The 16,010-nt window shown below is 41.1% G+C and overlaps 2 protein-coding genes across 14 annotated transcripts in view; one reads left to right on the top strand and one right to left on the bottom strand.

Annotated features, from left to right (window-relative positions):
• The window catches only part of LOC1275930 (uncharacterized), a 52,878-nt gene that overhangs the window by 21,218 nt on the left and 15,650 nt on the right, over nt 1-16,010 (bottom strand). For all 12 annotated transcript variants that reach the window (XR_009765432.1, XR_009765431.1, XR_009765433.1 and 9 more), the window contains 3 exons: nt 12,207-12,359; nt 7,333-7,473; nt 7,127-7,244 (listed from right to left, as the gene is read on the bottom strand). Coding sequence is in view for 9 of the 12 variants with exons in the window: in XM_061650299.1 (XP_061506283.1) it covers nt 7,127-7,244; nt 7,333-7,473; nt 12,207-12,359 (412 nt within the window). In the remaining 3 variants the exon portion in view is untranslated. The remainder of the gene's footprint in view (nt 1-7,126; nt 7,245-7,332; nt 7,474-12,206; nt 12,360-16,010) is intronic.
• On the top strand, nt 146-7,284 carry LOC4576814 (probable multidrug resistance-associated protein lethal(2)03659). 2 transcript variants are annotated; one of them, XM_061650290.1, is made up of 11 exons: nt 146-401; nt 545-841; nt 2,074-2,299; nt 2,367-3,997; nt 4,061-4,361; nt 4,422-4,572; nt 4,644-4,874; nt 5,000-5,295; nt 6,070-6,330; nt 6,540-6,712; nt 6,786-7,284. In XM_061650290.1, the coding sequence occupies exons 1-11, from the start codon at nt 301-303 to the stop codon at nt 7,039-7,041; spliced, it is 3,924 nt and encodes a 1,307-aa protein (XP_061506274.1). In that variant the 5' UTR covers nt 146-300; the 3' UTR covers nt 7,042-7,284. The 2 variants fall into 2 exon arrangements, with proteins under 2 accessions (XP_061506274.1, XP_061506273.1); XM_061650289.1 differs by having other exon boundaries at nt 509-841.

The raw sequence follows: 16,010 nt of genomic DNA, 5'->3' as shown, positions 1-16,010 counted from the left end.
GCACGTTTTTTACAGTTCCACCGTTTCACGACGGCACGACTCGCCGATAATCAACCGGCTATCCTGATAGTAGCGATACGCGTTATGCCACTGATAATAGATCTTCGCCGTTAAAACATTGTATAAGATGTCTGGCGAAGCCGTTATCACGCGTCACTGAAGAAAAGAGGCAACGATATGAAGAACCTTTATGATTTTTAGCGTCCGCATCGTTTGTGACAACCACAGTCGTTCGCTAGAAACTGTGAAATCTGGAGACAATTGGGGGCAGAGTATTGTGTTAGTGAGACCGACCGAGCAATGGAAACCTCTGCAAAGTTAGACAATCCGAGCGACCAACATTCGACGGCAAAGTTACATCCATACGCCAGTGCCAGTGCAGTTTCGCGTTATTTTTTCTGGTAAACCGTTTGAAATGCTTCTTCGCCCCAACATATTCAACCGTGACTCTTTGTATCGCTTTCTTTGTCCCATATTGTGCGTGATTGTTGCATTTGTCATCTTTAAGGTGGCTGCTTGATGTACTTCGACTTGGCGTGCGAAGGCAAATCGTACCGAATGATATTTATGACACCCTATCCACTCATAAGAGCGCACAGATCGGTGCATCATTCGAGGAGCAATGGCGACGCGAAATATCTCACCACCGTGCCTCGGCCCGCCATGGATCGATCAATGATGGCGAAAGCAAAACAAAAGACGACACGAACAATATGCCACCGGCATCGCAGCAACGCAAACTGCCGGCGCCATGGAGGCTTCTGCGGACCATAATACGCATTTACGGGACCGGTGTGCTGGTGTTTGGATTTGTTTACAGCGCTATCGAATCCGCGTGCAGGTGAGCGTTTTCGTTCATATTTTCATCACCAAGTACGCACTCTCTGTTTCCCACGACCAACATCTGAATGTCGCAGCTGTTCAACAGTTCCTTCATTTCGGGTAGTGGTTTGTACCGGTAGAAAACATCGACTTACACATTCCAATCGATATGGACAGCACGCTTGGGTGTATGCTAACGTTATACTTAAACCACCGACCAGCAAAATAAAAGTAACATGCCGTGGAAAAGCAAGTGAAAATCTGAACGATGAAATGATTTCAGTTTCCAAAGTTATCATTCCATCCAGCTTCGTATTTACGTTTGTTATCTTCGTCATTGAGTTTTTGTTATTCGATGTATTCATGTATTTGCCATCTGAAAGGAATGTCATGTGTTTTTATGAATTTCGTATTGTGGCAGTGCTCATATTCAGCAAAACACTTGTACATTGGCTCATAAATTTGATGGTGGATGATTTTGGTTTCGATTTTTTCGGCCAAATTTTACAACATATATTTGCTTCCTTTAATGCAGCGGTTGGGGGCGGTCCCGTGGTACAGTCGTCAACTCGAACGACTCAATAACATGCCCGTCATGGGTTCAAGCCCAGAATGGACCGTCCCCCCGTTGCAACTATTATCCGGCTACGTGGTAATGAAAGTCTCGAAAGCCTGTATAGGCCGGCATGTCCGCGTAGGACGTTACGCCAAATAGAAAAAGATTTGCTTGCTTTAGTGTTCAAAATAATTATTCGGATTATTTCTTTCCGTACATTGACCGAATTCGTACATGTCACGGTCGGGTCTAGCCACCGTTCGATTTGCGACCTATTTTTAATTGTATAAATTTAGACTAACTAACTAAATTAATGCTCCGAAGCACAGAAGTTGTCTAATGGTACTAAATCCGATACAGTTGAACCATCCATTCAGTATGCCACTGTATTAATTTGATAAAGGTCGGTCGGTGTGTTCAAAATACAACCTATTTAGGGATTGTTCCAGTATAAAACAGTTTTCATAATCAATCATACATTTATTCTTGCTTTTTTAAATAGCTTTAAAACTCAAATAGTAGAGTGAAATGATAAATATCGAAGATTTTTGACAGCCAATCACATAGAATACACGGGAGGGTTAATTAAATATTGCATTAAGATACAGATACATTATAGATACACATTACATTTCATTGTGTTGCGATTATCATCCGTAGAACTAATTGTTAAAATTTAAACAAAAATATTGTAGGATAGGCCAACCGTTTCTTCTTGGTCAGCTGATTTTATATTTTGATTCACAACGAAATGTAGCGTCGACAGATGAGCCAGCCACACTTGGAGCGGCCTATGGGTATGCGGTCGGTATTGTTTTGACGGTGCTGGCCCCGCTAGCCATATTTCATTGTTATCAACTGTATCTGCTGCAAGTGGGAATGAAGATTCGGATCGGCTGTTGCGCAATGATTTACCGTAAGGTAGCAAACCGTCACATGGAACATACTCTGCATATATGCTTGATGTACACCATCTTCTGTTTTATAGATACTTTGCATGAATAACGCCGGGGACGGTTTGTCCGGAACGGTCATCAATTTGATGGCAAACGATGTGAGCCGCTTCGATTATGCAGTAATATTTTTCCACGACCTCTGGAAAGGCCCAGTTGAGTTGGTGATCGTCGCTGTATTAGTTTACCGAGAAATTGGTCCCGCTGGGCTGATTGGGATAGGGTTTTTATTGCTGTTTATACCGATCCAGGCGTGGCTAGGCAAACAATCGGCTAGATTCCGAATGAAAGCGGCTTTAGCGACGGATGAGCGAGTGCGCTTGACGAACGAAATAGTTCACGGTATTCAGGTGATCAAAATGTACGTTTGGGAAAAACCTTTCGAGCAAATGGCACGGAAGCTGCGAACCAAGGAGATAAAAGCACTGCGCGGCAGTGCGATTATAAAGTCCGCACTCTTTGCGCTTCGAATTGTACCAAAAGTGTCCATCTTTCTGACACTAGTGGCCTACGTTTACTTTGGCAATGCTCTAACAGCTCGACGGGTGTACATGCTGATTTCGTTCTTCAGCGTAATCCATCACTCCATGGTCGAATTTTGGCCACTAGCCGTTACGTCCGCTGCAGAAGGATGGATCTCGTTAAAACGCATACAACAGTTTCTTTTTGAAGATAATGTACGCGACCATGGAAAGCAAGCAGAATCTCATTGCCCACATGCAGATGTTCCACCGTATGTGGAGTTCAAAAATGTCCATACTTCGTGGCCAAATTCCAATTTCTCACTTCAGGACGCATCGTTCAGAGTAGAGGCAACAGCTCATCGTACGGCAGTAATTATTGGTCCTATTGGTGCTGGTAAATCGACATTGCTGAATCTCGTGATCGGTGAACAATCAGCAACTCACGGAACAATTACAGTGAACGGTACAGTTAGTTACTGCTCCCAAAAACCTTGGCTGTTCGAGGGAACGGTTCAGCAGAATGTGATCTTCGTCGACACGTACGATGAAACACGTTATCGAACAGTTGTAAAGATATGCGCTTTGGAACACGATATTCAAACTTGGCCCCATGGGGACCAAACGATGGTCGGTGAACGCGGGTACAGTTTAAGTGGTGGACAAAAGGCACGGATCAACTTGGCGCGTGCCTTGTACCGTAGGGCAGATATCTACCTTTTAGATGATCCTCTTGCAGCGGTTGATGCGCATATAGCGAACGTTATATTCGAGCAGGCGATAAGGGACTTTCTTCAAGACAAACTGTGCATGCTAGTAACCCATCAGCTCAAGTACATCCATCAAGTGGAACACATCATTGTGCTGGAAGATGGCAAAATTACTAGTCAAGGACACTACAGCAAGGAGTTATCAGAATGGTGCACATCACATCAGCTTTCAAAAGATCAAAAAGCACCCATGGACAAAATGTTGGAGTGTGTAGAAAAAGACGAACCACAAGTGAGGCGTACCGACACCCAGGAGCAGACATTGCCAGCAGAGCGGAATGTAAAGGAAGGGCAAGAAGATGGTACCGTCGTGTTTAAAGTCTACATAGACTTTTTGAAGTCGGTTAACAGCATACCTATCGTAGCGTTTACAGCTTTGCTAATGATTGGCTACCAAGCAGCTTCATCGGGGACGGATTATTTCGTGTTTATATGGTAATAAGCGACTGCGCTTCTGCATTTGAAGCCAAAGCCTAATGTAACGTTTGTACTTTCCAGGGTGGACTGGGAGGAAACGTTCAGTAACACGGTACATGCACTGTGGACGACGGACGACCATGTTTGGTTCTACACTGGAGCGATTGTTATCACCATCATGTTAACTACCAATTCATTTGCTTTCTTCGAAATGTGTCTTAAGGCTTCCCTTCACTTACATGCCGCACTTTATCGAGGAGTAACAGAGACCGCCATGGCTTTCTTCTATCAAAATCCATCGGGCAGAGTAATGAATCGCTTCTCGAAGGATATCGGGTTAATCGATACGAGCCTACCCACCGTAATGATCGATAGTCTATACGTAAGGAATTTGCATTTAAGATTTTGTATTCGCGTATTAAACCCAGCGAAATGTTTGCAGTTTTTCCTTGAGCTTTCTGGTATTATAGTGATAGTGGCGTTGGCTAATTACTGGCTGCTCATACCTACTGCAATCATGGGAGTTGTATTTTATCTATTGAGGGGCGTTTTCCTACGAGCGGCAAGAAATGTGAAACGAGTTGAGGCTATTAGTGAGTGCAACGGTAACGTTTACCATGTGTGAGCGAGTAATCTTCACGTATGTTCTGTTTTTCCTCTAAAGCCCGCAGTCCAGTATTTACGCATACAAATGCAACGATCGATGGCTTGACGACGATACGCGCGTTCGGAGCAGAACGCTTTCTGGAAGAGACGTTTCACCAGCACCAGGACGTTAACACATCAGCGGCTTTCCTGTTTGGGGCAACGACTCGTGGCTTCGCTTTCTGGCTTGATGTCATTTGTCTGCTTTATATAGCGTCCGTGGTAATGAGCTTTCTGGTTATCGGAGACGGTAAGTAGCCTAAAGCATGGGTTTCCTCATTGTGTAAATGTTGTGTACATTTGCTCGGCCAACATCTATGGATGTGATAATAATGTGTTTCGAAAACCTTTCGCGGATGTTGCGGAATGCACCAGGCATTATAAGCGGCAATGTCGGACTGGCCATAACGCAAGTTCTCAACCTGATTGGAATGTGCAACTGGGGCATTCGACAAACGGCGGAGCTTGAAAACCAAATGACATCCGTGGAACGGGTATTTGAATACGCCCAGCTCGGACCTGAACCGGACTTGGCGCCGGGTGTCCAAACAATTGTACGCAACGAAGCGTGGCCCGAAAACGCCAGCATAACTTTCCGCGAAGTTTATCTACGCTACTCACCCACTGCCGAGCCCGTACTGAAGCGACTTAGTTTCACGATAAAAGCCAAGGTAAGCGTCACACCCGGTTAAGCAATCGATTTCCGTCCGCTTTGAATCGTACCAACACTAGTTTGAGGTTCCATCAGCCATCCCAGGACGAACGGTCTGCCAAACAACTACAAAACATACCACAAATAGGTTTAATGGTTTACGTGCTCGGCTTCCCACACATTGCCGTACAAACGACAGCGGTTTTTACTCGATGGACGAGCACGAAAACAAAAAGCAATATGCTGAATAGTTTAAAATGTGCCTCATGTGTGTGAGCGAAATTTCCTGCCAAATGGTAATATGTCCTTGCGGAGGCTGTGATTTATAATTGAAAACCCCACATACACTGAGCCTAACTGGGCTGTGTGAAGAGCGAGTGGTAAAAATTGGCTTAGTTTAACGCCGGTTGATTAAATTATACCCATATCTGTCGTATCTTTGACTCTTTTCGATTTTCTAACTAACCAAAGGTCTATTTTGTGACATTATCAACGATCGTGGCCTTCCCCTTTGTCCTTTGTTCCCATGTAGAAATGATTCAAGTTTTACGTTTGAGGGTGGCTTAAAATAAAATACGCATGAATTCTTCGTTTCGTCGGCCCGACCGATATCACTTTGTTGGAAGCTTGCTGATAGAAACAAGACAAAAAAAAACATCCCAATACGGCGTAGGGTAAGGAAATAAAAGAACCGTCATTTCATCGCTGGTCATATTCTTTCTTTTCCGTAAATGTTTCAACCCCACATCGCGCAACGGGCACACCCTGCCGCACGGTCGTGAACCACGCATAGGAGCATGTTGGAATTGTCGGACGAACCGGCGCTGGCAAGTCGTCAATAATTCAGGCACTCTTTCGCCTAACACCCTTGCACGCCGGCGATGGTAGCATCGAGATTGACGGAATCAATATCGGATCGGTGCCGCTGCGGCAGTCTCGTGGCCTCATCTCGATAATTCCCCAGGATCCGGTCATATTCTCTGGCAGTTTGCGAAGCAATTTGGATCCGGAAGAGCGGTTGCCAGATGAAGAGCTGTGGAAAGCGCTCGACCAGGTAACCCACCCCTAGGCTACATATTTAATCGTAACACATTTCTTCACCAATTTGAACGTTTAGTACATTTTTCGCCCTCACTTTACCCCTTTGACAAACTGCGCTGCGTTCGAAAATTGATTTGTCAGTACTTGGCTTTGTTTAACTTTTGCATATTCCGTGTCTCGATTGACTGGGCAAAACCACGCAAAATAATGGTGATCGAGCAGGTCGAGTTGAAAACCACTATCAGTACTTTTGCCGGCGGTTTGAACACGAAAATGATGGAAGGAGGCACAAATTTGAGCGCTGGCCAACGGCAACTGATTTGTTTGGCGAGGGCAATCTTGAAAGGCAGTAAAATATTAATTCTCGACGAAGCCACTGCCAATGTTGATCCCAGGTAAGAAAAGAACAATGCATCAATGTTCCACGCGTAAATCATACCACCTGTTTTTTTTTTCTTTTCTTCGCAGAACCGATGCACTTCTTCAGAAAACAATAAGAACGCAGTTCACCGATTGCACGGTTCTAACTATTGCGCATCGTTTGAACACCATTTTGGATTATGATCGGGTGCTGGTTATGGATGCTGGGCAGATGGTAGAGTTTGACAGCCCACAGAAGTTGCTGCAAATTGCAGACGGTTTCTTCCGTAGGTTAGTTGAAGAACACGGGGAACAAGAAACAACAAACAGCAACAACAATACACAACGGTATGACATTGACTAATGGCTGCCTTAAGCGGTATACTTTCAATGCGAAATGGTTTATCTAACGGGTAAGTAGTGATTAGCCATTTGCTGTAAAGACTTACTTGCTGAACAAGCGGAGAACTACACAAATGATGATGAACATGACTGCCATTGCTACTAGGACACCAATCATTGCGGGATCGATGTACTTCTCCGGTTCGATCGGTTTATTGATCGGAGCTACGAATATCCAAAATAAAAGCGAAAGAAAGAACATGAATACCAGTTTATAAGTAATCCTTAATTTCAACTGTAAATATTATCCTACCTCGGCACTCGACGCTTCCATCTGGCTTGAAGAAAGGGTTCATCTCGAAAAGGCAGATACATCTTCCATCACGACACTCGGTTTGTTCGGTCACAGCTTCGCATTGTTCACTGAAGAAGCATGATTCGTTCACTTGTCGTTCTGAATAATTTATAAAGAAAATTGTAACATTATTGAGAGTAATATAAAATAATAATATATTTCTAGTGTTGATATGCTTGCATAGCAATAGATTTTTATATCACAGTTAGTTGCAAGCATTTTTCCTAACTGGTGTTCATAATTAATCAAAAATATGGTTAGCTAGTTTAGTAAGAATTACTTTTTTCGTTTTGTTAAGCTGCAGAGTTTCTTTACAAATATGTAATGACATGCAAAATTTTATCAAACATATTTTACTTTCAGTTTTTGTGGTTTTATCTGTGTGGTAGTGGTGATATGGTAGTTTATTCGGCATCGTTCGATCCCCATCTTTTAATCTTCATGAAATCTCGTAAACACCCCATGTAGACGCTGCAGGGTACCCTTTTGTGAACAAAAATCCATACAGTTTGTTCATGTTTGCACAGTTGTTTACTTTACCTCCTACAGAAAAGGCGTGTGATTTTGAACAGCCAAGCCACCGCTATTTCAAAGCTCCATTTTCTTCTGTTATCCTTTGACGGTGTGGTTTTTCCTAAACAAATTCTACCACGAGACCTTACCCATGTAGGGTTTTTGTCATGATCGCTTTGAACATCGTAAGGCACTTGATTTAATCTACAACATATACTTTTGGGGTGGACAACATTAGCCTCCCTACAATACCGTTCCGAATGGTAGCGTATATACGCTACTGCATATAAATGTTTTGCTAGCAAGTAGATGTTTTGCTGGCATACGCATTTTTCACATCCAGTTTTAGGTAAACAAAACATAATGAAGTGTGAAGAACATGGTTAAATCAAATAGTTTTCACCTAGAAATCTATATGGTATATAGTACAACTTATTACGCGGACATACCGAACTATACAGGATTTCGAATTATAAAAAAATAATAACAATAAAAAGCGATTGATAAACGAATGTAATCAAACAAAGGTGTTATCTTGTCATTGATAAAATAGGATCGTTCGTTCCACAAAGTGTGTGTCTGGGTAAAACTCTAAGAAGAGTATTTATCAGGTGTCTCCAACATGTGGTCCGTGGCGTTAACAGATGTGGTCCGCGAAAGAATTTTTTTGAAGAAGAAAAGCTAATTACATATAGTGCAATTTTTCCCACAATCAAGATTAAGTAATAAAACAGGCATGTCTAGAATAAGATAAAAACATATTTTTGATCAAAAACGTTGAACTAAGTCTACAAAATGCATGCCCTCAATCGATGTGGGCCGCGGCAAATGTATTTTCAAAGCCAAGTGGTCCGTGAACCTAAAAAGGTTGGAGAGCACTAGTATATATGATCAGTTTTACTAATGGGCAAGGTACATCGAATTCCTTTTTTATTTATTTTATTTTTTATTCAGGAGGGGAACTCATTATTTTATAGTTTGTTTACAAAAACATTTTATGGATAATTGATACATTATTTTAATAATGAGTATTATATATGTACAAAAAATGATTCTTTTACTTTATTGTAAGAGCCACAATCAATTAAGTTCTTCCATAAGTTACTCGTGGATTGTTTGGGTATCTATAACTTATTGGTGTATCTATTGCAGGATAGTTAATCCCGGATATGAGAGACTTGGTTCATGACTTATAATGGTAGCTCATGAGCTCATGAAGTTAATGTTTTTAAGTCGTACGATTTGCTGAATGTAACTCCGAACAGATCGAAAATGGATATTAATAGAGGAAATATGATTATTGTTGAAAACTCGTGAGTGCCCAACAATCGGTCAGGTCACAACGCGAGAGAAGAAACGGAGAGATAACGAAAGAGTGAGAGGGATGTTAAACGAGCGAGAGGAATAGAGCGGGAAAATAATAAGTTAGGAGATAAAAGCGCAGGATTCATCTGCTCTTCTCTTTTAAGTTGAAAACGTTAATCGCTACAAGTGGACAAATTATTCACTATCACCATATCCAGTCACAATAAAATTACACGATATCTAAAAAAATACACTGTGTTTTTCAACAATTATTATAAACAATCTTTTGTTGTAACTGCATTGAAATCAAACCTTGAAAAATATGTACAAAGTTAAAAACTGTTCAGGCACTATAGTGAACAGTAGCGGCTAGAGCTGCATTGAAGTACACTATATTTAATTTTATAATTATAGTTTAAGTCATTCATTGACATTCTAATCGATAAGCATACTTTGAGTAAATGATAGTTTATTCAAATGCCAACATCGATTGACATGATGACCATCACCAACTGCTTTGAATTAATTGATTGAACCCAGAGGTTTCTGTTCCATCTTTATGTAACTAACCGATTATGTTCGGATAGTCTGTTCATTTGCTTTCGTTCAATATTTACAATAAACCTACCTCAGCACCGATAGAGATCGATGGCACGACCACGGTCACATTTGTAATTCAATAGCAAAAGTTGGTGCATCAATTACCAAAAGCTACCCAAATAGACTTCTTTTTACATAAATAAGTAGTTAGGTGTCTTGTATATTACAACACACTACAACAACACGATCGATTAAGCATCCAATTCGCCTGTTTTAACAGTTTTATTTTTATTTTCATTTTCTTCATCCTTATAAACAGAGAGCAGGTATGACAAGATACATAGTTTCTGGATATATTTTCAGCTGCTTTTCATGTTGAGTGAAAATTGGTTTGAAGGAGTATTTAACTCGAAAATGTTAAATATTATTGTTTAGAAACTATAACATTACATACAACTTAATTTTGTTTAAAGAATAGATTATTACAAGAAATAATGAGTATTAAAAAAACTAGATTCGTCGTTGCTTTTCTTTTGTTATGAATAATAATAAAAAGTTAAATCATTTCAAATTTCATAAAACATATGTTAATATGTTATGTATGTGTTCATTATTATTATAAAATATTATTAAAATACACACAACCACTAACAATTATGAAAATCCACCACTATCAAGTGTTGTGAAGTGACAATTTCACCATGCATGTTATTCATGTTCTGATATTCAAAAATATATCAATTATACTACACATCGGTATAATCATGGTATTTACAGGTACACTGGTACACCGGATTTCGGTAATCAACAGTGATTTTTGCATTTTCTATCATTTCCTGCGAACTGCTGGCAGCGACGATGCTGAACATTGCAAAATGGATATTCCACCGGATGTGTTACCACAACACATCGCGGTCATGTTCATGTTCAATATGCAATGACACAATTTTAATTTTCTGACCGAGATTTGGCTGATTGTTCGCTAAGCGACAAATGAACGTATGTGGTGGACGAGAATCATTGTGATTTAAAAAAAAATAGAAAGGCTGCACACCTTTTATTTTTAAAGCTGTTAGTCTAGCTATTTTACCAAAGTTGGGAATTTGTAATGACTGTAATTTTGACAATATAATAAGTTAACATCATGCCCGGCATGGGTTCAAGCATCATATGGACCGTACTCCCGTAGCGCTATTCGGCCGGGTGATAATGTATAATTCTCAAAACCTTTATAAACCGGCACCTTTATAAGCCAAGACTTATTTAAGAAAATAAAATAAGTGAACGTCTCAGTCTATATTGGGAATTATGCCTTGATGGTAAACAATACTTCTAAATTACTAAAACTAATACACTACGGTCAAATATACAATTAAATAATGTGTGGGCCTATACTCGTTGTACAGTCAACGACTCGTATGACTTTATAACGTGTCTGCCATGGATTTGAGGCCCGTATGAAGTCACTGTTAGCCAATCTCAATTAGCGGCTAACGGAGGCCTAGATACAAATCGAAACACATATACAAGTACAAACAAAAAAGAGGTTATAAAAGTAATGAACAATGCACATTTCCCAAAAATAATGCATAACATAATTTCATTTCACGCCCCTATGCATTTTTGCTAGTTGATGGTACTACAACCAGATTCCTTCTGGTTTTCCTTCCATCGGTATACGAAACGCGACAACAATGTACGAAGTGTGTGAAAAGTTGTGTATGACAACCTTATCGGCAACATAAAAAAGAGGTGCATCACTACCATGTACATTGTAATCGAACGTGTACAAACCGATGACGCATAGCATTGTCAATGATAAAAGACACCAACCACCAGGTATAAGGTGTACTTCCATTTTTGCTCACAACATTTGCTCTACTCTGGACAGCACACCATGGAACCACACTCGATGTAATCAATAGCGAAACCTGTCAAGGCAAATACTTTTCTTTATCCATAATCTATGGTAAAGTAGAGTAGAGGATAGATTACAATGGACAGCATTCTGTGATGATGAATGAAGCGGGAAACTACATACATTTATAAAATAGCAGCATCCTACAGTGGAAATCAATTTCGCACTCTCAAACATCATGATATCGCAGCAGTATATGTAAACGAGGATTTTTGTACAAACACGCAATATATGCAATATAATCTATAATATACGCTATATAATCATCTTGACATTACAAAATACAAATAGCGCAGAATGTCGATAGCGCCGCCGCTAGAATTGAGATTCATTTTTAAATGACTGGTTTGAACAGTGCAATGAACGAATCATTTTCCGATATAATGTTTTACAACATTTCTTGGTAATTAAATTTGGTAAAATTTCATAACCTGCTCTTCAAATTATTTACTCGTCTGCGATGCATTAAAAATGTTATATATTTGGTATATTTTATAAACAGTAGAGATAAGATTTATCTAGTTAGTTTAAATCATTTTAATATAGTCGTACTTACTTTTTCCGCATTTGTCGATGTGATTAGTTGCTGGTAAATCGACAGTACACTGACATGTATGCTTCTTCGGATCGCAGAACGATCCGGCGAAGCCACACTCAGTGGTGCTCTCACATTTATCACCAAACTTTTTACTACCGCGAGTAGATGCATCTGAAAAGAATATGTAAATTGATATTAAATTAAGATTCAACAGCTATAGTTACAATAGATCAAAGTTATCCCTGTGATGGTTGTTTTACTGACAACGGCACTGTTGTATTTTCGATAGACATACCGGTTTCCACAATTCTAGACGAGTTCTATTCCCATTTGGAGTGCCTCCCCGTAGCAAGGCTTCCTGCCTACGTGATAATAAATAAGTCTAGTAAGCCTGTATAGAGTCGGCATTCGATTAAACATAAATTCCCTCGGAAGATTCCTAAATCTTTCGAGATGATTCGTTTTTGATAATATGATTTGAACACTAAACCCATCTTCTTCTACTAGTTTTTGGCCTGTTACAGGTTTATGCAAGATTTCCAAGACCAATGTGATTAGATAAATTACAGGTGAGCTTACAGGGTTTCACACTTTATCTCAAGACCGCGGGACCCCTTACCGAATCTGTCTTAGCCAATGCCAAGACTGCGGTATGATGCATGAAAACGATGATACCTGAATTCATCGGGTGCAATGCTCAATCTGCGGCACATTTCTCGAACACACTGTTCCGCGCCTAGGACATGCGGTCGAACAATTTTTTTACACGTATAACCTTTGTGTACATCAGTGTATTGGAAACACCAAATTATTCTTTATGTTTTTACCAAAAAATACAATTTAATAAAATGAATGAATGCATATTTGTTTAATTAAAATATTTTAAAAGTCATGACAAGGATGCTAGCTGCCAACCGGTCATTCTACAGCCTGAAAAATCAGTTCACCTCTAAGAACCTGTCGCGACAGACGAAGCTGGGACTGTATAATACCTATAGGACCGGTACACATGGACATACGCCTCTGAGACATGGACACTGTCCAAATCTGAGGAAAGCCTCTTAGCCGCGTTCAAGAGGAAGATGCTCAAAAGGATACTTGGCCCCGTATGTGTGGAAGGACAATGGAGGAGCAGCTATAATGACGAGCTATACGGGATTTACGGCGACCTCACTGTCGTGCAGCGTATCAAGCTCGCCAGGCTAAGTAAGTAAGTAAGTAAGTATATATAAAGCCAGAATCCTAAAACCTGGTCTAACATTACTATATCTAAACTTGGCAAAAGCTGATCTCTTTATTGATGCCAGAATCAGTGTAGAAATTTGCGACCTAATATTGACGGTTTCTTTAACAACGCACTAGTGATAAATAAAAGACTCGCGTTAATCTCGCTCCTTGCCTTAATCCGGCAAAAGTATTTATTTTACTCTAGCGCACACGCGCGTTAAAAAATCCCGTGTTCTTTCTCCCGATTATTGATCGCAACTGGCCACTTCTTCTTGCGGTGCCACTCGCTCTCATTCGCTCAATAATCGGGAGCGGCTTAAACCTGGCTGATCGTGGTGGTCTAGTTCGGCTGTCACAACTGCTTTGGCAACAATCAGGATATGATCAACTACCAGGAAATTTGAACAGGTTAATTTAAAATGGAAGACATTATGAAGACGGATCCTATGGCGGAAATCAGGATACACTTGCTTGTGGGCGGCCTTCAAATTAGATGCGATTGGTTCCCTTCCGTTGTATCCTCAAGAAGCAAATACTGACAAGATATCTAGATATCTATTGTGTTAAAATGAAAACAGAGACTAAAACCGAGTATAAAATTTTGAAAAATGAAAAAAAATTGTAATTTGAATCAGTGGAACATCCCGAACGAAGGCAAGGGACCATGGATTCTTCTTCTTCTATTTGGTGTAATGACTCTTCAAGATGGGGCCGGAGAGGCTTACCGTCAAAATGCATCAGCTGATCGTGAAAGCAAGGCAGCCTACGACACCATAGACCGGAAGGAGCTATGGAGCATCATGAAGCAGTACCACTTCCCTGGGAAGTTGATCCGCTTGAGGCCACCATGAACGGGGTGCAGTACAAGGTGAGAGTATCGAACTTGACGTCGGAATCGTTCGAATCTCACAGGGGTCTGAGGCAAGGTGACAGACTCTGCTGTCTGCTCTTTAACTTCGCTCTGGAAGGTGTCATTCGAGGCCCGGGGCTAGACAACGACATCCGTGGCACGATCCTCAACCGATCTCTCCAATTTCTTGGCTTCGCGGATGACATCGACATCATCGGCAGGACAACAGCAAAGGTGTGTGAGGCGTACACCCGACTCAAACGCGAACCAGCAAGAATTGGATTGAGAATCAATGCGACGAAGCCGAAGTACCTGCTTGCCGGTGACTCAGACCATCTGGGAAGCAGTGTATTAGTTGACGGCGACAGTCTCGAGGTGGTAGATGAGTTTTGCTATCTCGGGACGGTCGTTACTTGGGACAACAATATCAGCAGCGGAATCCGAAGACGCATTGTGCAGGGGAATCGTGCATACTATGGGCTTCACCGACTGCTGAGATCCAGAAGACTTCGAGGCCGCACGAAATGTGAGATATATCGCACATTGATTGGGCGAGGTGGTCCTCTTCGGACCATTCGAGCGGAGGATACAGACGCTCTGGGCGTGTTTGAGCGACGCTTCCTCCGGACCTTTGACGGTGTGTTCGAGCATGGAGTGTGGAAGAGAAGGATGAACTACGAGCTTGCTGAGCTGTACGGTGAACCGAGCATCCTGACGGTGGCGAAGACTGGCAGGATACGATGGCTGGGGCATGTCATGAGGATGCCGGACTCATGCCCCACCAAGAAGGTGTTCGACAGCGATCCCCAGTTCGACATAAGGCGCAGGGGAGCACAGCGAACTCGATGGCTGTACCAGTGAAGGTGAAGCGCGACCTGGCGGAGATCGGGTGTCTGCATGGATGGGAGGCTGCAGCCAGGGACCGAGCATCCTATGGAATTGTTGAGCGGGCCATCGACGTGCTCTATCGTGAGCAGGCCAACAAGAGAGAGAGAGAGACCAACATAGTCATATCGGCATATATACATGATTTCGAGATTTAATAAGTACTCCGAAGTTGAATACTCAGTTCTTACCGTGGGATAACGATTCATTGAGCCTTGAACCTATGATGGGCATTTTTTAAAGTCGTTCGAGGTTACGACTGTACCACGGGACCGTCCCCATGTATTTGGGACATATGTAAACATGGGATCTTCTCAAACAAATCAATCTTTCTAAAAGTGTTTATAAGCTCGCGTTAAGTGTTAAAACTATGTTCCTTAAACGTAGCACAATCTGTCATAGCAATCCTTGCCATTGCGTAAGTTCCTCAAGATCTATTGTATGGTCCTGTAACCGGGCCAATTTAACTAGTAGAGATAATATAAATTCTAGCAACGACTAACGATGCGTTACTGCAGGGCATCTTGGACCATTTCGCTTGAAAAGCAACGACTGTTGCAGCGTGTGCAAACTATGAAACAGCTCTAGCTAAACCGTAATACTAAAGTGGAGTTGAAAGGAATTATAAAAAAAATAAAATCCTGACAAGAAGAAAAGGAAACTAGGAAAGGGAAGGAAAGAAACAGAGACAGAAAAGGAGGATCATTGTTAAATAATAATAATATTCATTGGTAGGATTATTAACCCGGTTTTTTACGCAGCTCAGTAAAAGAATTAGTTTTTTGTAAAATTTTTGGAGTAGATCTAAGAAGAGTAGAAGTATAATCCAATTAAATCCAGCTATATTTTCAATTTGTATT

This window comes from Anopheles gambiae, chromosome 2 (assembly GCF_943734735.2).
Source record: "Anopheles gambiae chromosome 2, idAnoGambNW_F1_1, whole genome shotgun sequence".
Classification (NCBI taxonomy): Eukaryota; Metazoa; Arthropoda; class Insecta; order Diptera; family Culicidae; genus Anopheles; species Anopheles gambiae.
This window is presented reverse-complemented; position numbering and strand designations above follow the sequence as displayed.

Bases quoted from the DNA above. Each gene is read 5' to 3' on its own strand.
- LOC4576814 (XM_061650289.1), top strand. From the start codon at position 301: ATGGAAACCTCTGCAAAGTTAGACAATCCGAGCGACCAACATTCGACG. The intron at 5,296-6,069 runs GTAAGCGTCACA...AACCACGCATAG, and splicing joins GTTTCACGATAAAAGCCAAG to GAGCATGTTGGAATTGTCGG. The intron at 6,331-6,539 runs GTAACCCACCCC...GTGATCGAGCAG, and splicing joins TGTGGAAAGCGCTCGACCAG to GTCGAGTTGAAAACCACTAT.